This window comes from Cygnus olor, chromosome 2 (genome assembly GCF_009769625.2).
Source record: "Cygnus olor isolate bCygOlo1 chromosome 2, bCygOlo1.pri.v2, whole genome shotgun sequence".
Taxonomy (NCBI): Eukaryota; Metazoa; Chordata; class Aves; order Anseriformes; family Anatidae; genus Cygnus; species Cygnus olor.
The window spans coordinates 116,639,795-116,664,567 of record NC_049170.1 but is presented as its reverse complement, the minus strand read 5'-3'; the positions used below and the strand labels follow the sequence as shown (position 1 = coordinate 116,664,567).

Genomic DNA, 24,773 nt, shown 5'->3' with positions numbered 1-24,773 from the left:
CCATGCTAACAAACAGACCAGAAATACAAATGTGCTGCCCTTGTTCAAAAGAGGACTTCCTGACTTACATGGCACTGTTGACTTAAGGTTTGTGTCTTGTTTTTAACAGAACATTACAACATACAAAAGAACACCTCTTAGGTGTTAAAGAGATTTTACATGAAAATGACCACTTCTTGACCCCATGATATGGCAACATTTTCTATCTTGTATCACACAGAGCGATATCTTCTACAGTTGCAGGAGGGCCACCGCTCAGTGAAGCAAACTGGTCTTGTTCACTGGGACATGGAGAAGGAGAGTTACAAAAACAGAGAGTTGCCTTCTGTACGACTAAGGCAGCTACACAGGTGGCATTCCTCACACAACACTAAGCAGAAGGGCGAGGGCAGAATACATTTATTAACATACCTCAACCTGTTTGTGTTTGTGTCTGTGTACTCAGAGATCACGTATTTATCAACTTATGGCAAAGAAGTTATGTTGTTGCAGTTGAGATATAACTACATCTCCGCACAGACCTTACTTTGTTCTCTCAGTGATTTTTAAGTTTGCACAAGGGACATGAAATTGTCTTTTAATGTCCAGCTCTCTTCTAGCTTGTCACCCCATATCAGAATACCTACAACACATGGTACATTGTCTTCAATTACTTGTGTCCTTTTGGAGAAGCTCACCAATTGCTTGAACTAGGAGCACTTAATTATTACTAAATTGCAGCATTTGTTTACAAACAGGCAGATGAGCAGTGTCTCCCAGAAGAGAGTGTCTCCTGCACATCTTGGACTCATCCTTTTCTTTGACTCCAGTCAGGCAAACCACAAGGACATTTGCCACCCAAGGAATCTGCAAGTTCCCGATCACATCATGTGGGGATGGGGGGATTCTCTGTGGACAGGGAAGTCCTGAAGCTGTCACTGACGTGCCAGGGGGTGTATCAGACAGTTTCCCCCCTAAGGAGCTCCCCCCTTGCTCCACCTCACAGGCCTCCAGGAAAGTTAACTCTTTACATTTACGGACTTTGACTTAACAGAAGGGAGAGTGAGGGGGGCAACCACAGCAGAGAAATGGCAAGACATTGTGTCCTCCTCTGCAGAAAATCATTATCCTCGCAGAAAGAATAAAATCCATTCTCTTTATTCGCCATGCAACACTCAAATCCCACTTCAATCTGACTTGAACAATGGGCGTATTTTATCCAATATGTGTATCCTTCTTCAGCTATAGAATCAGGACAAGCCATGAACAGCTGGCTCTGTGCTTCAGTGAAGGGACTTGGTTAGCCCCGACGTGCACAAAGAGCCTTTCTCATTACAGAAGACAAAATAAAAACTTAATGATTTAGCTCTGTGAGAGTAATTACTAGGCACTATTTTGTAAAATATATATAAAATCATTTTAATAACAAAAGGACAGACTTCTAAAAAAAGGAAAAGTACAGTAAGGCATGAAAAGAACCAGGCACAAGGATAAAAAAATATTTTTAACCACTAAAATACTGAGGTATTTTAATTAATAACTTTTTATTACTTAAGAGACAAGGACTCCACTGTAATATTCTATAACCTTCCTTTAAAAAAAAAAAAAGACTAAATTCATCCCAGGAGAAGGACAGAAGTCACCTATCAGATTCTAAATAACAGATTAAGCTTGCTAATTCCATGCCAAACCAAAATCTATGTTTGGTTAAAAAAAAAATGCCACCCATACTAAACATGTTTCCATCCACTGTTTATCCCCAACATAGCAAGAGCACCAGTAACTTTAATGAAGTTTTATAGTATTGACTTTTGTAGAAGTATGAACTTCAGACAGACATTCCTCTATATACAGGTATCCCTCTCTTCTGTTAAATCCACATCTTCAGGCTTTGCTTATATACAATGATACTGTTATACACAGAGACATATCCATGTATACATCACATGCAAAGTAATTATTCTTAGTATCCTTGATTATTTTTTATTATGCAATATGCATAAAAGGCATTCCTCTCAACTGAGACTTTGCTTGCTGAACTATGTCTTTTCTGTGTATCCACAAATGCAAACTGCCTGCTACTTACCCAGACAGCAATCAGAAAATTCAAAAGACTTCATAGTGTTAAATAGGCTAAATACATGCCTGAGAAAAGGCAAAATCTACATGTAGCATGTGCAGAAATTAATCTTGACCTATTAACAAATCATCTTAAACTACCTGGTAGAAAAATTACTGAAAGACAATGGCTGATACTAATAAAATAGCATTTATTTTTCCCTCCCAACACTTTTTGCCATAGCTGATAACTGTGCTGCCCTGTGCAGAAGTTGCTTTCATTTGCTCATCTAACCACCTTCCTTAGTTTCACAGCTCAGCAGGAGACAGAAGTCACCTTCTGCTAACTTTTCTGGCTTGTTTTGCCCTTCACTGAATAGTCAGATGGCATACATTCATATGAGCACACAAGCATGCACATTTGCACTCTGAGTTTTGATAAAATATACAAATTAAAGAGAAAAGTCCTTGCAATTTTATTTAGAGACACAGTAAAGTGGTAAACCAGAACCTACAGTCTCAGTACACCTACTCTGATCCTGTGGACATTTCATCCTTTTTATACTATAAGCTATACTACAAAAATCAAGTAACTTCAAACTTTGAATTTTTCAAAGCAGCATTTCACCAGTTAGTTTTGGTTCCTGAAGGTATACTAGGCATTTATAATGTAAAACAATAATATAATGTAAATGTAAATAATATAATGTAAAACAATGTAAAACAATACTCTGATCTGACAACTGACTTCACAATTCAGTGAGAAGACTTTGTTTGTTCTCTCACAAGCATGAAGTTTCATCTGCAGTTCTGGTCCAGGAGCTGTGTGTGACACGCCTGGCTCAAATTTTTAACAGTACAGCTATGCTGCTATGATTTTTGATCACAGTTTGGGATTTTTCCATATTAATAACCATACCACTGGTTAAGGGGAAAATGACTGAGAGAATATCAGAAATAGCAAATGAAGTTTAAGAAGGAAAACAATGTCTGTAGCTAGGAAAGAAAAAAGGCTGAGTAAGGTTTGCAGTAGCGGAGCAGAAGGAAGACTAGGATTCTCCTCCAACGTCTTCCACAGCTTTGCTCCAATATCTCAAGACTTAGCACTTCTCTGTTTCCTCCTCTTCTACTCTTCCAATTTTAGTCTAAACCCAGAGAGTTTTCTTTGACAGTTTCAGGTAAGTATTGTTGCAGTCTCAATATTAAGAACTCAAAAATAAAGCAATTCATAGCTCTCTATAAATCATCTCTTCGCTCAATGCTAGAAAGAAATTCAGTAATAATTGCCTACAATGAGTAAGCCTGAACTATCAGAAGACAAGCAATCCAAATACAAAGCTGGTGCCGTAGGCTAGCTCTACGTCTCATTTACCTATTAAGATCTTGCAGCACACAAGCAAAGCAACGCAGTATTTTCTCAGGCTTGAGTAATACAAGCAACAAAAACATAAAGTAAAAATCTGAGCCTACTAAAACAGCATCTCAGTCAAAATACTGAGGTTTTTTAGATACATTAAATTATTTTGCTGAAAAAAATATTTACATACTTTAATAAATGTGTCTTCTTTAGTAAATTAGAACTTAGTCATGCTACATTAAAACGCTAAAAATCTAATATAAAAGGAGTTTTGACACAGTATGAATAAGCCTGTTTCATTCTACAGTGCTGGTTACTGAACAGACTCATGATAGAAGCACTGAAGATCTAAGCAGCAGTCAGTGCTTGTTAAAGAGAAGAAAACTGAAGAAAAAAAACCCTTAATTTCTGACACAAAAGTAGTCCTTAAAAGCAATTTAGAAATGCATATAAATATTCAAAACTTTAATGTAATTACTTAAATTATGCTTTAAATGGAACTCAACCTTTAACCACAGCAATTACTGAAGTGTTTCAGGACCTCAAAACCTCAGAGATGTAGGTGGCTCTTTTAGATGGCAGTCTTTTTGGAGGACGGAAAATGAAAGGAAGGAAGTTATGATATCCTTGCTCTGTAGAGAAATCTTGCAATTACATTTCCTGTCAATGTCCAGCAGTTGAAATGCCTTCCTTAATAGCAGTTAGCAGTGGTCCTCTCTTTTTTGAGTGTAAAGCAAAATAGAAGAGAAAGCATACAGTGAAGAATAGTGGAAAAAAGTGATTGATACAGGCCAGAGAATTATGGGACTGAAATTAAAAAAAAAATAAAAAATACAGGGGGAAAAAAGGAAAGAAAACTGTCAGGCTACATAGTGACCAGTACTACAGATTGGGACCAACACAGGAAGATTTCACATTGCGGTGCTTAACATTTTAAAGTTTAAAATGACAAACAATAGAAGCCAACTTTACTTGAAAGCACATAAATTTTTCAGTGAAACATAACACTGGTGGATGACCTCAATACTCAGGGTCTACTTAGTTTAGAGGGAAACAGCAAATATTAGAGCAAAATTTATGGAAAAACCTGCCATGAATTAATGGTGGAGTCATGTGCCAAAGTGTAGGAGTTGAGGTATCCTTCAAAGTATTTTACCCTATCCAATGTAAATGTGGATTTTACACTATCCACGCAACAGTCACATCTATTAATCTTTTCCTGAAATTCATTAAGCTTTTTTTTTTTAACTTAGGGACAAAATTGATACTGATACTCTGTGTTAATTACATATTAAAGCATTTCTCCCTCTACCTTTCCATTTTTAAATTGGTGTAAATTTTTCTGTTCTGCTGAATAGAAACCCTTTATCTTTCTACCTTGAAAGATGCCTTTTCATCTACCTTTCTACCAGTAAAACAACTCAGTGCTTGGCAAATCAGATGAAAAGACACAAATTATCAAAACACAAATTATTATTCTGTGTGGAACGCCAGTCAGGGCTAATAATATAAAACTAATATTTTGGTCGATAAAGATAGATATCTAACTACAAAGTTTATCCCACCTCATTGCAATTAAGTTCTGGTAGGAAGCAACACACTATGACAATTTATAGGTTATTCCTGAGACATTTTAGTGAGTGCTTAGTCCCTGCATCTAATTGTGCCCATTTAGTTACTGGTTATACTGGACATCCTTAAATAACTGGGATCTAAAATGGGAAGGTTACATATTTTTGTACTGCACACTGATTTTTAACCAATATTTCTGTTTCTAGCAGTACACCATAGAAATCTCACTTCCTCTTTCTCAAGGGGCTAAATTTATAAGACTGACATGTGAGACAGTGGGAGGACAAGAGAGAGAACATACACCCCTAAGGGTCAAACGTTACCAGTGGTAGATCAATGAACTTTTATCAGTCTTCTCTCTTTACACTGGCACAACTCCCTGTTCTGCTGACACTAGTGTGCAGGTCAAGGAACAGTCATACAGGGGACAAGTAAGAATGAGAGGGTGAAGAGAAAAGGTGTCAGGAAACAGACACTGAACCACATACGTGCTGTTAGTTCAGCTGCAACAGTACTGATACCCACCTTATTCAATAGCCTCAAAACAGACTGGGAGAACTGCTATAAATACGAGGCTGAACAAACCATGGCTACTTCACCATGACTCAGCCACGTTCATCTGTCTTACGGGATTGCCAGAAACTGGACTGCAAAGGGGAACACCACTTCCTCTATGTATACCAAGGGCAAGATTTCTTGCAGCAAAGGCTTGGGAGAGTGTGTTTTATGTGTGGTTTGGGACTTGTTCTGAAAACCATCTAACTCAATGAAAGACCTTCAAATGATCTCATGACCCTTTAGAGCTGATCTCCTTGGTATTTGTTAAAGCATATGGGGATTCAGCATTGACAGTGTTTCTCTCAATGTAAGATGACAATAATTCGAATTTTTCACAGGGTCATTCGTGGTCCAGACAGGATGTGGTTGTATAAGTTCATATCCCACTTTTCTTTTGGAACACTAACGTTTTCGTGTCAGGAGGAGAAAAGGGTTTGGTTCTTCTCTCTCATCTTACACTATGGGTCAATTCCAAAAATCAAGTCAGGTTTACAGCCAGGCTGTTGCCTGGATGCAAAATACCCTTTATAATAGATTTTCAGTTCTTGAAATGTAACTTCAGCTTACAACAGTGATCTTAAAATTGCATTTGCTGGAATGATGTTAAATAGTACTTTAAATTAAATACTTGATGATGAGGATGGATGATGGCCTGGAAATTTTTTTGAACAATAACAGTGCTCCACTGTTACAAATAGCTCAAGAACCTCTTGTACCTGATAAATTAAAATGTCCTGTCTCACAGAGGGACCGAGGAAGCACTCTGTCTCTGTAAGAGAGATTACAGTCCATGTGACTGTGGGACAACATGCACATATGGGATCTTATTAGCCATGGTTGGCTTTCTCCAGATCATGTGCTTCAAGGCAGAGAAAAAGTCATGATTTTTCCCTCATATTTCCTATATTTTATTCCCTTTTATCCATTTTAAAAGCCACTGTCAGACTCCAGGACACAGTTTAAGAGCCGTCTCCTTCCAAAACGTAATTGGTGTTCCGGGAAAAAAAAAAAAAAAAAAAGGCAGCAGTCTTTCTTGCAGGGCAGACCACATAGTTCTTCTTCAGTCCTGTGCTGCAAGCCAAGGTTGGGCACTCACAGACATATCCTATCATGTGCTCGGATATACCACTGGCTCTGGAAACCCATTTATCCAGTGGCAATAAGTTCTACTGCCTAATTATGCCCTGTGTGAATAAGCACTCCCTTAAATTCATTTCAGCTATGGCTTTACTGTGGTTTCTATCACACCTAGAATGACACAAAACGTGTCCTGACACTTAAAAGTAATAAGAAGTTATAAAGCAGAACTTAGGCTGGAACAATTAAGAAAGAAATAAATCCCTAAACAATTCCCTCACCCACCCGTCTTGTACATTGAAATCACGTTTTAACCACTGCACTGTCCCTGAAGCTACGCTAGCCATTTTCTTTTAATGTTTCCTAGCAGGGTTACCACCAGCACAGATCCAGCTGAGCCACCAGCATTTTCAGCAGTGTGTCTTCTAATCGGCTTCAGAATAGCCAGAAGTAAGTTACTGCTGCTTTGAAACAGAATTTACATTACAAAAAGTCTGTCTCTTATTAGCTAGGCCAAGTACTGGAAACACCAGCAGCCAGTTGTAAAACTTCATTTGTATCCAGAATTCCAAAGCCATTATTTAATTTGTTTGGAAAAAATGTAACTTGAAAAAAAAGCCAACAAAATAATTAAATAAGAAGACGTGTTTGTTATTAAAGATCCATAAAAATGCAAGTAGGCTTGAAATCCAAAGGATCTGAAAATTAACACTGCAAGTACATAAAAAGAAAAGCATACTGAATAGGGATGGATGGAAAACAACAATTCCATTTTGCTAAACATTTCAAGGCTTTGAAATTTGTTTTTGTTCCAATGTGAAACAAAAATGAGACTTTCTGAAAGTTTTCATGAAATGAGAATGAGAGAGTATTCACTCCCTCTGGACCTGAAAACATCTTCCAACAAAACTGTCTCCAAAATAGATAATGTTTCTGTGAAACATTCTGGTTTTGATGAAACAGCATTTTTCAACAGGAAAAAAGTGTCAGCAGAAATATCATAGCCATTCTAATAGCAGAGGCTTATCTAGATAGGATGTTTGTACCAGAATAATTATGTTGAGAATTAAATCAATCTAATTATGTTTACATAGCTCCCCATGTGGATACCATATCATTTTCCATAGAGAGATACTCTGTAAGATAATTATCTATTTAAAGGGTTTTTTTTCTTGATTAAACATACTTTATTTTATTTCATTTAAAGAACGTAAAAGGAATCACAGAACAAACAAAATTAGAGAGGTACTATACGTCAATTTGTTAATTATTTGAAGGGATTTTTCTATAAGCCTGTGGACAATCTTACTCCGAAGTAAGAATGTTTTTATGGTTTGGTAGGGGCAGTTTGTTTTTTTCTTTTTTTTTTTTTTTTTTTTTTTTGGTGAGGCAGGAGTGTGGGAGGAGGAGGGTATGTTTAAAGAAACTTAAACTGTTCTTCCAAAACCATACAGGCCTAACTCAATTAAGCTCTCATATACCAAGGGAAATTCTTTGTTTCAAACTTCAACCCAGCCTAGACAGAACTGTAGAAAAACATACTATAATAAACAGCTCTGCAATGAAAAGGAGGTGAACTAATGTTTTAAGTCTTTGAATCTCCAGAAGAGGAAGAAAACATTCATATTTTATGAAACATTGTATAAAGCAATTCTAAATTCTTTTCTCTGCCAAGTGTGTATTTGTGTGTCAGTTTATTTATGCTGATTTGGGAGTATGGTTGGCTCAAGTACTATAGGATCTAACTGATAACTGCTTGATGTCCTGAAAATGGCAATGAAGACATTTAATTGAACAAAGCCTGATTCAGTTGTTCCAAAGAATATTGACCACGCAAATAAATAAAATGGCAAATCACCTCTGCCTGCCACAGCACTCAACACGTTCTTCCATGAACTGTTCTCACCTTCCTCTTGTCGTTCTTTGCAAAATTTTCATTCCAGCTAAACAGCAGAATTTTCCTTCCCACCTCCTGCAGTACTGTTCAACGTCCTCTGCAGAACTGAGGGATTGCAGCTGTACTTCACTAAACATGCCATACGCATCCTGGACAAGGAGGCATAACCTGCAAAACATTCCTCTGTTACTCATTTGTTCCTGTTCGTAAAAAAAGTAGTTAGCAAATTTCTGAAAATTACATGACCAGCTTCAGAACAGGACTTATCCTCTACAACACCTAGAGAATTCCCACCAAATAATGAATACCAGTATGAGTAAACAAAACAAACATCAGTAAAGGTTTTCCCATGTATATTTGCAGGAAGTAATAGGGCCATGAAACAGAGAAGCCTGACTGAAAATGACAATAAGGGTCTTACACTTCTGTAAAAAAACTGCTAATCGATATATGCTTTGTGTACCTATAAAGAAAAAAAGACAAGTTTTTGCCTAACTTGAGGTGAATTTTGCAGTGCAGTCTGAACAATGATGCAAACATATATGTGCATGTGTATAAATATAAAAAATCTGCTTGGAAGTGAACAAAGCAACATATTTCACAAGTAATAATCACAAACACTGGAACTGGTAAACCAAGCATTACACTTTTTCTGACTTTAAAAGAGCCCTGAGCATTCAAGAAAGTAAAATGTAGATTATTTTTTTTTAAAGACAAAAATATGAAACTACAGATTAGTAAATTCAATGTAGGGTATGAAGAAGCCCAGAGGGAATGTTTTAAGGAGGTAATTTAAAAAACTGCTAAACAAACAATTTGATTAAAGCAATCTATGAAACCAGGGCTGGGAAATGTTGCCTAACCAACTTGCTGGCATTTCGAGCAGATATTACCAACATAGCAGATAAGGCAAAAACCAGTGGATGTCATACATTTAGATAGTCAAAAATGCATTTCACAAGATTCTGCACCTGAGATGAGGAGCAACGATAGCATGAGTCATGGAGGAAGGAGGCTGCTGTCTACAAGATTGGTTTAATTGCCCTAAAAAGAGACAGTTAAGCATGGAAACTTTTCAAATGGCAACAAGAAACAGCTTTGAGGTAGCACACACATCTTTATTTGTAATAAATCTCGGGGGCATACTAGGCAGCAGAATTCCTGGGCAACGTGCTCTAGGTGACCCTGCTTGAGCAGGGGGTTGGACAAGATGACCTCCAGAGGGCCCTTCCAATCTCAACCAATCTGTGTTTCTGTCATTTGGTTTATTGTAAAAGTTCATGCCAAAACTACCTTCCCCAGAGCAGTACCATTGTTCACTCACAGCAAGCCAACTCCAACTGCTTTTGGAAAATACCATATAATGTATTATACGAATCTTGAAAGCATCCTACAGTAGTCAATACAACTTAAAAAATAAAAACAAAAACAAAACAATGAAAAAAAACACACCCATATTTTAAATGAAATGAGCACCTACATTTCTCTGGAAGAAATCTATGGATTTTCTCAGCAGGGAGGCTTAGACACAGAAGACCATCAGTCAGAGTTTCCTTGTTCGTTAAGAACTGCCTAGCTTTGGCTTAAACCCTTGAGAGGGCTCTATTCTACACCGGATACAACTATGAAGCCTCTCAGACATCAGCAGATGTTCAAGCATCAGCTGAGAGTCCTCATTTCTCCTATTCAAGTGCTGGTTTTGAGGAGCAGAGTGTGGTGTGACTGAACACAAATGAAGTCCCTGTATTTTCCCTGTGTCTCTAGCTACAGGAGATGCATGCAACAGAGTCTTTACCAGACAAAGAAAGATTAGGTGCAATTCCTCCACAGCCTGTCAGTGTTAAGAAGTCCTTCACAGCCATGAAACACTGCCTCTACCCTGAGCAATGATAAACGGGATGAAAACAAGCGTTGTTGTGGGCTGTAAGGATATATACTCTGATCTGTGGGATGAGTGATGTTCCCAGCCTAGAAAGTGGGACTGGCCTAACAATACAAACCTGTATCTTCAACAGCTCTATCCCTAGTTTTATTTTCTCTGTAAAACAAGAAGTGAGATATGCCTTGTGGATCGGTATCACAAGATCATCTCCAGCTCATCAGAACAAAAACTGTTGTGCTATGGACATGACAGCCCAGAAGCAGAATAACCACAGTTGCCTGCCATGTTAGGACCTTGCAAGCACTTAAAAACTCTGTCAAGTTTTAACTGATTGGACTGAAACTTCTCTTGCTCTTGTTTTGTTTGGAAAAACAAAGCTAACACACTCCGGACTTTTCTGAAATCAGTTTGAGGAGAACATGAAAAAAAAAGCAAATTGTTTAGTTTATGTTAACAAAACATTCAGTGATGGTTATTTGTGAAAAATTAGGCTTTCTATCTTGGAGCAAGTAAGGGCCAACTGAGTTAGTGTCTCAGATCCGATCAGTTCAGCAGTCTCTTAACTGATCACTGGAATTTCTCATGTCTTTAGTGAGACATAACCGAATGCAAGGAAGTCTCAGACTAGCTGGCACCAGGCTCATATTAACTCCTCTGGGACATGTTAAGTGCCCAAGTAAAATTAACTTGGTTGGTGCCGAATATATCGGTCACTGAATGTGCATTTCCTCAGTCCTTTCAAGCCAAGCAAGGAGGTGGCTGCTCTCAGACATGGAAACCCCAACCTCCCAGGTCCCAGGCTGCTTATTTCCTTGCCTTCATAGTGACAGCTTAAATAGCTAGGACAGGAAATGTATCTGACAAAAACAAGTACTGCAGTCTAATAATAACCACCATCATCAGATCAACTATGTGATCATTTTCACACTCTCTGAAATTAAACTCCAAGTTGCATGGAGCACTACTTCTAGTTGAGGATGCATTTTCCAGGCAGGATTAGGAGGCTAAAGCTCCCTCTCCAGCTGTCTACTGTATGCAGCACAAAACATCCCAGTTCATATGATGGGGAATGGTCATCAGATGACCAAGCTCGATATATGGTAGAGGAAGAACTGTGTAACTCAAGGCATGTAGCACTGATGTGCCCATTCATAGTAGTAACGTGTCGATAATTATTGGCATCATGAAGAAACATGGAGCAGCAGATCACCTTGCAACAGACTCCAAATAAATATACTCTATTAAGACCACACGTGAACAGATATCCGTTATACTGCTACGCTCATTCTAGCTGTATCCAAAAGGTAGTCATGATTTCTCTACAGAATGCATTTAAAGTGAAATGAATATATCCACTCAGTTGGAAGACAATCTCACAAATAGCTTTCAGATGCCTGATTTTTAGTCTAAAAGGTAAGGAACATCCCAAACTAACTCTACAAATGGAACTTCACACACAAATGTTCCCTGCTTCAGCACTCTTTACAAAATGGTACAAATGAAATAACGACAAAAACTTGAAATATTCTCAACATCACTTGATGCATCTCACACTGATTAACTAGCTAATGCTACAGGTACCTAAATGAGTGACAACTGTTTTTCCTGCCTAATGACTACAATGAAATCAGCTGAATCCCACAACAGACTCAGCGAAGCCTTTGGAGAACCATTCTCACACCTTCTGAAACTGGTTCTGTTCTAATGGATTTCACGCACCCTGTTAGCATCACTGCCAACGGTGTGTATGCAGTCCAGCTGCTTTCCGAGGCTGGTGATTCATGGCTTTAACTTCCTCATTGGCATTGGCTTTTTCCTTGCTTTCGCTTTATTCCTAGAACAGTGAATTTGTATTATTTTCTCACGTGTTGCTCCCATATTGAAGCAAATGTTCTTGCAAATTAAGTTTCAGCAGCAAGTCTAACTGCGATTAAAGAAATAGTTTGTTCCATGATTTTTGATCCCTTTGAAGCTCACTACCAGGATGTAAACCCACATCTAACTTATGAGACAAGCTGGGAATTCAAAATTACTATTTGTCCCCAGGAATTCAGCATCTTTATTTTATGCATATATATTGCAAATTTTTTATTTTTTTTTTTTGTTCCCTCATAATCAGCACAAACATACCTCTACCAATGGCTTGTCAGGAAGCATGGTACTGAACTGTTAGAAAAAAAGGAGAACACTGACATTTTTTATCAGTTGTGCTCAGGCAGGGAGGAAATTAGGACCATCTTTATTTCTGGGACAATAGGATGCAATCCTGCGTAAGATGTGAATTTAAAATATAGTTTTGGAAACAGAAATTTCTCGTGCAAAGGAGCAGAGAATTCATTCCAGGAGTGAGGGGTGGCAGGAAAACCAGTAGAGGAGTGAATGTGGGAGATGCAGACTAAGGAAAAGGTGAAGTATGACTCATTGGTAGCAACAAAGGGGATGAAGATAGAGAATGATAAGAAAGTGAGGCAGAGATCAGCCTTTTTTCTTTTTTCTTCTTTTTTTTTTTTTAAAAGTAACGACACAGTAAGTCTCATGCAAAAGCTTGGGAAAATTTTGTTAATTTGCTAATAGCCAGGAGCAAGGATGGGAGCTGGGGGAAGATGAGACTGATTACTCTGCATAATTTCTATGACTGTGCTGATATTTAGGACAAAATGTCTCCCAGTAGAAATCTGGAGAGGATTACAGGATTACCCTGCCATGCCCTTCTTCTAGTTAGTCACTCTTTATGGGTAAAGAATAATTTTATTTTTTACTATTACTTTCATTACACATGAAAATTCATAACTTTCCACACTGCTGCCTTGTATCAGGCAGGTGACTTTCTTGAAAGGTCAGAGTGACAAAAATCTTCAGCTCTGGTCTCTTCCAGACTCCTAAGTGTCCTCTAGCAGAAAAGAATAAGAAAAATTACCCAAAGAGATGCCGAAGGCAGGGAGGCCAGAACTGACTGATGGTATGGGGATTGCCTTTACTGAGTCTTGTGAATACAAGCAGCAGAAATTTGTCATAAACAGATCTGAACTAGCTAGTAACTGTTTTGCCCTAGGATAGGACAGCCACGTGGACCACACCAGCTTTCCTCCATGCGTAGCTAAGCTGTGCAGTCCAGCGTAAGGAGCAAGACCATAGGGCAAATTCAACAACTTCTGCAGTGCTCAGAAGGGATTTCATTAGTCGGTGTTTCATTGGAAAGGAGGGAAAAGGAGGAATCAGGGAAATGCCTGACAACTAATTGCATTGTATCAGCTCTGATATTTGCTCCTTCTTTATCTTAACCACCCAAGAGACAGCTGCTGCTGCTTTGTGTGTCAGAAGAGCTTCTTATCTCTTTGAGGTGTGGTCCCAGTAGAGGCATAAAGCACACATACATAAACACACGTAAACAAAACTCCCCTCTCTCTTAAACACCAGAGGCACAACACTACCTACACAATTCCAATCCAGCAACTTGTCTGGTCAAGTCTCAAGGTGGAGCTGATTAACTCCTGCTAATATGGCTCAGACTCAAATTGTAACCTGCAGGACACCACCCTACTGGGATTTAATCTATCTGTACCTTACGCAGTCCTTGTGTTCACCATTCCCGTATTATCGCTGAAAAATCAAAGCTCTGGGCTCAGGTCTAAACATTTAGGGACAACTATCCCCTCCACATCACCAGAAGGATTTTCCTATTCAAAGCCCCTTATTCACTGGATCCAAATTTGCTTCTTGATCCCTTTCAAAATGTATGAACCTGCTGTAGCCTTCCTTGTCCCCTCAAGATTCAGAGTAATCTGCTCTAAAATCCAGGTCATCTGCTGTCACTAAATAGAAGCTCTACGGAGCTGCAATAACTATGGATTGAATGATGTAAATAAAAATGTATGATAATGACAACTGGCTCTTCTGTACCTAGGTCACAGAGGTAGACAGGTACAGAAGAAAACACAAGCATTGCTGCTTTCCAGTTTATAAGGGCTCCAAGAAGACTCCTGATCATAACTCTTTCTAAACATAGACATTTCTAGCACCCAAGCTGGTGCTTTGGTTTGAAGTGTTGAGATGACCAAAACGGTACTCATTTGCTTCAAAAACTGGAGGTTTAAAATAACTCAAAAGTAGGGTTTATGATATTTTTTTCTTAGACGTTTATGGAAGAACACAGAAGGAAATAGAGGAGAACACCATTCAACAATGCTGGACCTGACCGAGAGGGAACACGGCACACAGCTACCACTAGGCACACAACTTCTCTCCAGCTAGAGACAACCCATCTTTAAGAAAGTATTGCTGGAAACTGTGCATGGGACAAGAATATAACCAGGGAAATAAGCAAGTCTTATCTCAGCATCTGAAATAGAAAATATGTAGCAGAGGCCTCCCCAGGCTCAGGAAAGGAATCTCTTCTTTGCACTTCTCAAAAATGTGTGTAACAGAGTATTTATATAACACGCTTTGCAAACAAATTACTGTAGTAACTACACCAAAGCCATCATTTTGTATTTTCCTTGGGTTTAACTACATTTTTACATATAAGTTAAAAAAAATGATAAGCAGTGAGAGAGGTTATAAAATAACAGTTGCTTATTTTTATTCACTACCTTGAACAGTCAACTGCTTCAATACAAACCGGAAAGTCAAATGCAACTTCCCCAAGACCTTTCACAAATCTCCACTTGCTGACTGCTTTTTCCATTTCTTCATTCAGGTTCATTCTTCCAGCTACTGTTTTCTGTCTATGACCTGAAGAAGCAGCACTTCTGTGGGAAATTGCTTTCGTGCGTAGGAAGAGACACGTGCGAGCCAAACACATCAGCCTGGCCGCCTTTTTAATGTGGAACGAGCACATAGTGAATGGAGCTCCGCATCTTCAGTTTTCTGACTCAAAATGTGGAATACCAACTGCCTGGTGGGAAATACATACAACTGCTTGGAAATGAGTATAGCACACCAGACAGGATTTGATATGTGCAATGACAACCATGACACATTTAACAATTTTTCAGCGTAACCTTTTTCTCCTATGAAGTTTTCATGTTGCACCAAATACTTTTTTTAAACTTCCCATCCCACACTGTTTATGAGTGCACTATCAAATCCTTAAACTGCAGATGTACTTTATCTGCAGTCAAAATTTTACTCAAAAGTAAACAAAATATTTTTAACGATAAAAAGACATTCCTGTCATGCACTCAAACACAACATGAAGCCTAAGTTATAATTTCAAAAAGTTATAGAGCTGAATTTGACAGATGTATTCAGCATGATCTGATGGCTTCACTTACCTCAGATTTGTAAATTAATAATGAAGTTTTTTATATTATTTTTACTCCAAAATCATTATATGATACAAAAAAAAAAAAAAAAAAAAAAAAAAGCAATGGTTAGTTCAGGAGACACTGAAAGTTAAGAAAAAATAAATGCCTAAGCACTGGCTAAAAAATGTATAACGGTTCAGCCACAACAAACCAGTAAGGCCCTCCCCCCTCTGTGCATCTTCCCCTTCCAACACTAAACTACACATAATTTATGGTTCTCTTTTTAAGATACATTCCATACAGTTTGTTATGTAAATAAAAACAAATTTTGGGTTGTAGCAGAAAAGCAAGCACATCAGGTCATCCCAGCTTACGTCTGACTAACTATGCTGGAAATTACAGTAGCTTTAAAAACAGAAATAATGCATGCACTCCTCAGGTTCCTCAGTGTCCCCAGTAACACTACTTCATCATGGAATCCCTTGGGTATTGCAGTATACGACTCAGACAAAATAAGATTTTCCCACATGTTATGGTTTACTAATCAAGAGGCAAAATGTACATTTCAGAAACATAAAGGCTCAGATGAAAACTTATGTCTCTGTTACATATGATATCCAGTAGAAAAATCATGTTCCAAATATAACGTGTAATTACCATCCAGCCACTTACAGTACTTATCTGTGAATCTGAGGAGGGGTTCTTTGTTTATTTTTTTAATCTTAAGACTTTGTAATTACTGTTTTGGCATCCAAGAATTCCAACAGTCAGTGAGGTACTGCCAAAAGATCTTCTCTTGCAAGGTGCCCAGCACTCCCCTTTCCAAGAAAACCAGCATTCAACTGCTGGTTCTGGCAACATTTCACATCATCTTTGCTGTGCTATGTTTCCTCTACGCCTCAGTTCCTTATTTGTAAAAATTCAGAATAAAAGTCCTGTCCTCAAAGGGTGATTGGAAAACCATAGCTGAATGGTAGTATCTAGGAGGACAGGTCCAAAAAATCCATGTGCTACGTCCTGCTTGAGGTGGGGGAGGAGGTTTTATATATATATCTGTATAGATAAACAGTGGGCTTGCAGTAATAACCCATCTCTTCTGAGCTACAGGTTTCAGAGAACTTCAAAATCCTGCTGCAGAACCCATGGCAAGTGCATTACAGAATTACAGCATCTGGAATGAAGCAAGCACACGGCAGCAGCGGTACTGGTTGTGCTTACCTTTCATGGTATTATTTGTGGATTCACCTGATTTACTTCTAAACCACATAGACTACAAATGGGATTTTAGAAAGCTTTATTAAAAAAAAAAAAAAAGAAAAGAAAAAATAATGTGAGTATAAAAAAAAATAAAAAGCACTGCTCATTTCAGAAGGGACAGAACATCCCAAAATGCATTCTTGGTAATAGAGCCCTGCACATGTGATTCCACAGTGCATGTGAAAGGTAACTGAAATATAATAACATTGCAGGATTTCTTACAGAGCTGCGTCTGTATTCAATAAGACATTCTGCTGTTTCAGTGCCACATCATCTCACCGAAATAGCACAAAACTATAATATTCACCAAAGTAAACAGCAGAACTAAGTGCAAGGAAGAAAAGCAGAAGTGAAATCTTGTTGGGGCTCCTTCCCTGGCAGAAAGGCAACTTTCTACTCTTCCTTCAAGGGATCTGTCGTTCCTGTTTTGCACTCACGTTGTTTTCCTCTCCTGCCGTTTGTTGGCTGCATTTCCTAGGTGTGTGTCTAAATGAGGGAGAGGGAGCGTGTTTGTGTGTGCATGTAGCATGTTTACAAGAGTTATGGTAGCTGTTCTCAGCAGTCCACCGAGAATTCTAGGAAACGGCCCCTGTTATTTTATTCTAGGTCAATGTCAGCTCATGTCAGGCAGGAAAGATCACACAGGACAGCTCACTCAATCGCGCAGTCCTGGACGGAGGCCTCAATGGGAGAGAGAAAGCAAGCAAGCTGCGAGTGGGCGGAGTGCCTTCCCAGCACTCTACCAACCACCGCACAAGGAATTATGATAAACACCACTCTGGAAACCAGATACAACAGTACATTGTGTTCTTCTTCTGAAAAACAACCAGACTTCTGCTCACTTAAAGTAAACAGTTAATCCTGTTTATCTTTTTTTTTTTCTTGATGAGTTGTTAACAGAACAATCTCTTCTGCAAAGCAAGTAAGAGGTTCATCCCTTAAATTCATACTCATTTTCTCTTCCTTCAAGAAGAAAAAAGTCAATACGTAAACTTTCTACTATCGGCAAACAGTGTGGAATAACAATCTTTCTTGGCTTAAACTGACTTAACAAAGCGATGCCAAAACTGAATGAAACCTTTCCCTCACTTACATATTTTATTTTGGAAAACTGAAGTCCCAAACAGAGAGTTCTGTTCATCTCATTTAACTATTCCTTTTCCAACAAGAACAAGCAAAACTGATAAAACATATAAATTAATCAGCACGTGCGGTGCCCTTGCAGCTTGAGCAAACAGTGCATTGTATGCGTAGATCAGCTACGACCATGGGGGTGTTCTCAGGTTTTCTCTGCAAGCCAGGAAAAGAAGATTCAGAGTAAATGCCTGCAAATGAAGTAATAATTTTTGTTGTTGTTTGTTTTCAAAATATATGCTTACTGTGCAAATTCATGATGTCTCTGACTTTCAGTATTAAGAGTGATTAATTAGAAAAGCACATGGAAGTGATTATCTTGTTTTGTTGGAGTCTCCACGCTATACCTATTAACTACTTCTTACTGGAGAGTCCAGTTGAGTCCACTGAAAGCTACCAGCTTTTCCAAGGGGAATTCTAATTTTTAGCACTTAGGAATTTAAATAGTTCTGAAAGTCAATAACGAAAGTGTGCTTAACATCCCCAGTCAGTAAAAGCTTGTTGATTTAGCTATTTATAATCATAAAAATACGTGATTTGCAAAACTTAAAAAGGAGAAGGAAAATATCCCCAGTTTATTTTTACCCATCTTGCAAGCTCCAGATCTAAGATTCTGGGTTTTCTGTGCAACAGATTTCAGCCAGTGCAAAAAGGTAAATTCAGGTCTGGGAAGGTAACAAAATGAAAGTCTGGTTTTCATATATATATATATATATATATTGAATATTTTACATGGAAAACTTTTGCATTTTTCTGTTTTTTTTTTTTTTTTTTTCCCCTTGAGATTTTTTTTTTTTTTTTACTCTTTTGCAACAATTGCTGAATTTACTCAGCCCTGGGGATCTAAGTGACAGAACAGGTCTCTGAAGTACCAGAACAGGACAAAGCAGTGCTATTTCCCATTAAAGAAACTGAGCTCTAGAGGCAGCCAGCAGCAGGCCAGGGCCAGAAGCTAAGCTCAACACAAGTCCCCGAGGAGCAGCCTGGGGACTGCTCCCCCCAGCCCGGCGCTTAGCCCAGCTAGGACTGGAAGAGCCTGTACTGGGAGGCCAAGAGCTGCTGAATGCTTCATATTGCTCCAAGAGCCCCTGCCTCCCCCTCACGCCTGCCTGGGAAGAGCACTGTTGCTCTCTCAAACAGGGTTCAGCCCACCCAATTTCTCCTGAAATCAATGGATGGCCCACAGCACTGGGAAGGGCCCAGCTCAAGCCAAGGTGCTGCAGCCCTGAGCAGAGCTGCTGGGCTGCAGGGAGAAGCAACGGGCTTTGACGAAACTCCTCTCTGGGGGAGTCTGAGGAGAACATGACATTATCTGCTTGTTGGAGAAAATCCTGTGCTCAGGAGAAGCAAGCAGCACATCTGAATGGTTTAGGGTGGTGTTACAATCCACATATGAAAGAGGACTCCCGTTGGCTGGCCACCATCACGGCCTAGTTCAGGAGGGCATGTATCAGCCGAGAGGGATGTGGACAAGAGGCGAATCAATTGGAGATCATTAGGAGATGAAGCAACAGCAGGAGGGAAGTGGGGAAGGTGAAGAAAACAGAGTTCTGGAGGAAATGTGCTCTGGTATTACCTCTTTCCCACTTCCTTTCTTACACCTTGCTGTTCTCCATATCTCTAGTAGCTAGAGATTAGGAGAAAAAATGCTGGTCTGTGGCAACACCAGTATAATCCCAGGGATTCACTGTGAGCGTTACTGATGGAGTATTTTCCCAGACACATTTGGATTTTTTCTTTTTTTTTTTTTAATCAGAAATTAAGGATACAACAAGCACTGCTGTACAGGAAGTACAGATGTCAACAGTTTTCCAATGTGAAAATAAAAAAAAAATAAATTGTTACCCTTCTGAACTTTTCAAAATGAGAAAACTCCTTTTCCATCGTAGGTCAAGTAAAGCTTTATAAATTACTTTTAAGCAAGCAGCAGGTTTGGGCTGTTATCCAAAACTCACTCAAATTAACATTTCTGCATTGATTCAACGAGCTTCATTTCATGCTGTGTAGCAGGTGGAAAAAACACCTGGGCAGCACCAGTAACATTCCTCCACCTTGACTCCATTCAATAATTTATGCAAATTCCATGTTTCTCTTTTAAAACCACCTGAACTGAACACCAATCAAGGATCAAACACCGAAATCATTTTTATGAACATCACATTTCCAATTTACTATGACTTCAAAGAATCACTTTTAGCAGGATCAGAACTTGGAGCGTAGCACAATACAGGCATAGAGAATCTCTTATTTCTTTCATTGCTTTGACTATCTTCAGATGTGCATGGAGATTTCAAATACTCTGTGTGTTAGTGAGAAATGTCCTAAAAACAAACAAAACCCCTCTGTTACAGCACCTTAGTCACAATTATCCTGTGCAGATGATAGTCTCTATTTTATTTCTCATGCATGTGGAATATTATTTTATTGCAATGACATAATCAGTCATTACACTGGATTTAAATAATAACTCTAGTGAATTACTGGGAAACAGTGTGCTTGGTGTACCTGATTCCAACTTTCCCTCACCACTATAAAAAGAAAATAGTCCTGAAAGTAAGAATCTGTTCAAATATCACTAGAGCACAGCTTGTTCACACCGCATGTATTCCAGGAGAGAGAAAAAAAGACGACCAAATCTAATCAAAACTACAGGAAGAGTTTAGAGAGACAAAAGATAATCATGTAAATTAGAACTGGATTAGGGCCCTTACTAAATCTATCTATTCATGCCAAAAGAGGTGATTTAATATTCTGTGGTTAAGATTCTGGTTTTGTGTCTTATCCAAAAGAGTATCAACAATAGCACATTGTCCTCCTACCACCGTGCTGATGTTACTGCCTCTGATTTGATTCAGCACAGACTTGAAGGGAGAGTAACAGCACAGAAGCACTGCTTCCCTTGCCACTGCATTTTCCTTAGATGTCACCCATCCCAGGCCAGCAGGAGATGTAACATCACAGCCAAGATAACAAGATACCTTTTGTGTTTAAGAAGTGTGGTTTCCTGTTGATAGATAGCATTTTGTATTGTCACATTTGTTGTCTCATCCTTTTTCCTGTCACACATTCCTTCCCTAATTGAGACTTCACTATACTGCACTGAGCAAGCATTACGACAGGGACAATGACTTCTACCTGCCTGTAGAGCATGAGCATTTGATATGTAGCAAAAGCCCTGATCCTCACTGGAGAATCTGTGCTGCACAAAACCAAATCAATCCAAAGTTGTGGTGTACAAGGATGAGCCATTTAAACACCATGCTGCTGCTTGTCCGTCTTAACAACAGGCAATAGGGCTAGCATTCGGATTTTCAGAGTCCTGTCACCATCTTAGCAGTTTAATTTTTCCATTTCAGGCTCTCTTCTGAGTAGGATCTCTTGTCGCAGAGTCTCAAACGAGGCTGCTGGACTAGTGCTTCAGCCTGGCTTGACCCCCATACCACAACAGAGCAGTCCAACAATCATCAGATGGACATCTGAAGGTTGTCTAAAGAGTGCTCTTTCCTACTGGATGTGTAATAAAAGAAAGAGAGAGCCACCAGCACATGAAGATGATGATATTCTACATAAATATAGGCATATTTTTATGCACTGTCTGTTGCCATGGGACACCTCGTTCATGGTGTGATCTCCACTGCCAGGTATTGTCAGACACTGCCAATTTTGAATCATATGGCACTATGTAACTTGTGTACTCCTAAGTCGAAGCATAAAAAGAGCTTACATTTAAAAAATGGGAATATTCTAAAACAACTATAAGCAAGGCTTCCAAAAAACATTCTCAAGAACAGGAGACAAAATGTCTATGTTAATACAAGTACTTTATGACCAGCCAATTTTCAAACACGTTTCTGAACTTCCACTGCTGCAAGAAGTGTGAAACAAAAATACATGAAAACACAGTAAGTGAATCCCACTTGGATTAATCTAAGCATTTTGTTTTACAAATTATTAATAAAAAAGTTTAAAAATCATAACTGAAATGGTATTTCTAAGTAAGTGGTTTTAGAGTAGGAAAATGGCATTGTTTCAAAACATAGCATTTCAGCAATTTCACAATTTTTCAATTGCTTGTACAAGCTTTTCATAAGTTTTCCTTTTTTACAAGATGATTTGACAAAACAATTATTTCTTTGAAAAATTCCCAACCATTTTTTTCCTAGAAATATTTTTCAAAACTGTAATGCAGTAACTATTCATTAATTTTCAAGGCTTTGTTTTGACAGAACAATTACCCAGCATACCATAGAATAACTATCCAGCATGCCTGTAAAGTAGAAGCAATGCTGAACAGTAAGAGGTGAAAATGTAACATATACATCTTTACCTCCCTCTCTCTTTCTCTTGAAATAGCTGTAGAAATATGTTTCAACATACAACTTCTTCTTAAATAGAAGCAAAACTAGGGAAAACTGTAAGGCTCCTGTGTGTGTGCAAATTTTTAGATACACAGCTTACAGAAAATAAAAGTGAATTTCTTTGTTTACTTTTTTTTCTGATTATTAAAAATATATTAAAGCTTAGGAAAAGGAGAAACCTAGTGTAAACGAGTAAACTTTAAACTTAGGGAGAAATAAATAAAAAAAAAGGGTCCTCTACAGAAAAATCAAAAAGTTGAGACTGCTTGCAACATCCCTGGAGGCCCAACATAATTACAGCTGTCTTCCCAGGGGGAAATAGAGCCTGGGTCCAGCCCCTGATCCTGAAAAGATAACATGGAAAGAAAGACTGTACTCGTATGTACCTGAAATGGAGGCACCGGGTTGCACATGGGAACAGCAATCTGGTTGAACATGACCATGTATCTGGGGGCAGCTGGTGGAAAAGCCCACAGAGAATCCTGAAGACAAGGGGCTAATTTCAACCTCCCTGTTGCCTTACTTTATCTAGAGTGCTCGCCAGCTATTAAGCAGTTCTGACTCTGAAAAGCAAACTATAAAATCCAGATCAGATCCAGCAATTAACTGCACCCATGGATTTCAGAAGTGGTTTACATGCATTGCCAAAAAAAAAAAAAGTGGAGGGGACAAACACTCATGAGAATTTTCTGGGAGAAGAGTTGGTAACTACAACCTGTATGTAACTCTGTTTGGATGTGTCATTATCACTAATTTTAATTCTGAAATGGCAACAGGCGTGAACTGTATTTCACTGCACTTTTTAAGCCAGTTACCTAAATAGGTTCTCTTAATGGCAGTCCCACAAAATATGATAAAAATGTTCCACACACTGATTTTTTTTTTAGATTTGTACAGAAGTTTAATTCACCACAAACTTTCCTTTCTTGACCAAAGACATCTCTTTAAGCACAGTTAGTTGTAAATAAACATACATGTATAAATATATATACATTTTCATATAGCTTTAAACCAAATATGCAACTGCAAAGGCACAAGAAGTATTCTGTTTCAGGGGAATGTTCCCAGCCTAGTTTGACCTAATATGACAAGACAGGATGCCCAAGGAAAAAGCTTGAAGGTTCAGAAAGCATTGAAAGGTAGCAGAGCAAGACAGTAGGAAGAACTGACTTTCTTTAGAAAGTGAATGCTTTCCTGGTTGCCAGCCAAATCAACACTGAAAATCATATAATGCACATGCAATGTGTTTTGAAGAATTAAATTCATATATGCTAAAAAGTTGTTCATCTACAGCACAGCCAAAGATTAATGTTCTTGTAGGGCAAGTGAATGTGATAGCATCTGATTTGGGATGGGAATCCAAAAGAGCATTTATTTTCATTCTACACTTGTGTAATTTGCATTCGTAACTCTCTCTTTTCTCTCCCATACATTTCCCCTTTCTCCCCAGCTTGTCACGTGTTTTTCAGTGCTGCATATACTGACCTCTGCATATGCAATGACCCCTAAATTTCAACATTAGCTATCAATGAAAGATCCCCACTATTTGTCATTTTTTCATTCCAGTGTGGACATCAGTTTTAATCCCAAAGCTGGGATGTTAATGCATTGCAGCCTTATATAAACAGTCTTTTCTTTGTATGTTTTATTTTATGATTTTTAATGATTATTATGATATTAAGTGGTAGGAGCTGGGACAAATCAACTTTGCAAATACAGCTATACTAACAACATCTAATTAATGAAGTGGCAAGAATGTTGTGTAGAAGTCAGTTGCATTTCCTTAGTAAGCAATATTGGTTTCTTGCTAAAGTCCATCAGTTAACAAAAGATTATGCTGGGCAGGGGAGGAGAAGAACCTGAATGAAAGATATTTCTGTTCTACACGCTCAAGTCAGCAACACAGAATAGAAATCCTAAAGAATCAGCAGAGATTTATCTTGGGACTTATGGTTAACTTCTCCAGCATCAGTGCTTATAAACCTCGGTAACCAAACAGCTGTCAGATGCTGGAGAGAAATATTGTCTGCAGTTATTCCAAAACCAGACTGTAGGAACAGCTTTTCACTTCTGAAAAACTGGGCTACTTCAACACCCAGACAGAAAGCGCTGATGCTGGCCCAGACGGATGCACACTTGGGAAAAGCACTGTCCTCACCTCCTCTATTTTTGTCTACCTGAAGAACACTGACAATTCATCTACTTCAACAAGACTTATAAGGTGTTATTTATGCAGGTTTGGAAGCACAGGAATGGAAGCTGGTGTTATAACTGTTAAATATCAGAATTATGATAATTATCACACTGATCTTCTTGCCCCACTAACTCAGTTAATTAAGGTTGCCTGAGAAGATTGCCTAACCCTGACCACTGTGTAAGAGTCATAAAGTGGTTCAAA

The 24,773-nt window shown here is 38.5% G+C and overlaps 1 protein-coding gene across 2 annotated transcripts in view; it reads right to left on the bottom strand.

Annotated features, from left to right (window-relative positions):
- SPIDR (scaffold protein involved in DNA repair) overlaps nucleotides 1-24,773 on the bottom strand; it is a 202,801-nt gene that overhangs the window by 19,815 nt on the left and 158,213 nt on the right. For both annotated transcript variants that reach the window (XM_040550344.1, XM_040550345.1), the window contains one exon: nucleotides 8,508-8,666. In XM_040550344.1, coding sequence (XP_040406278.1) covers nucleotides 8,508-8,666 — 159 coding nt within the window. The remainder of the gene's footprint in view (nucleotides 1-8,507; nucleotides 8,667-24,773) is intronic.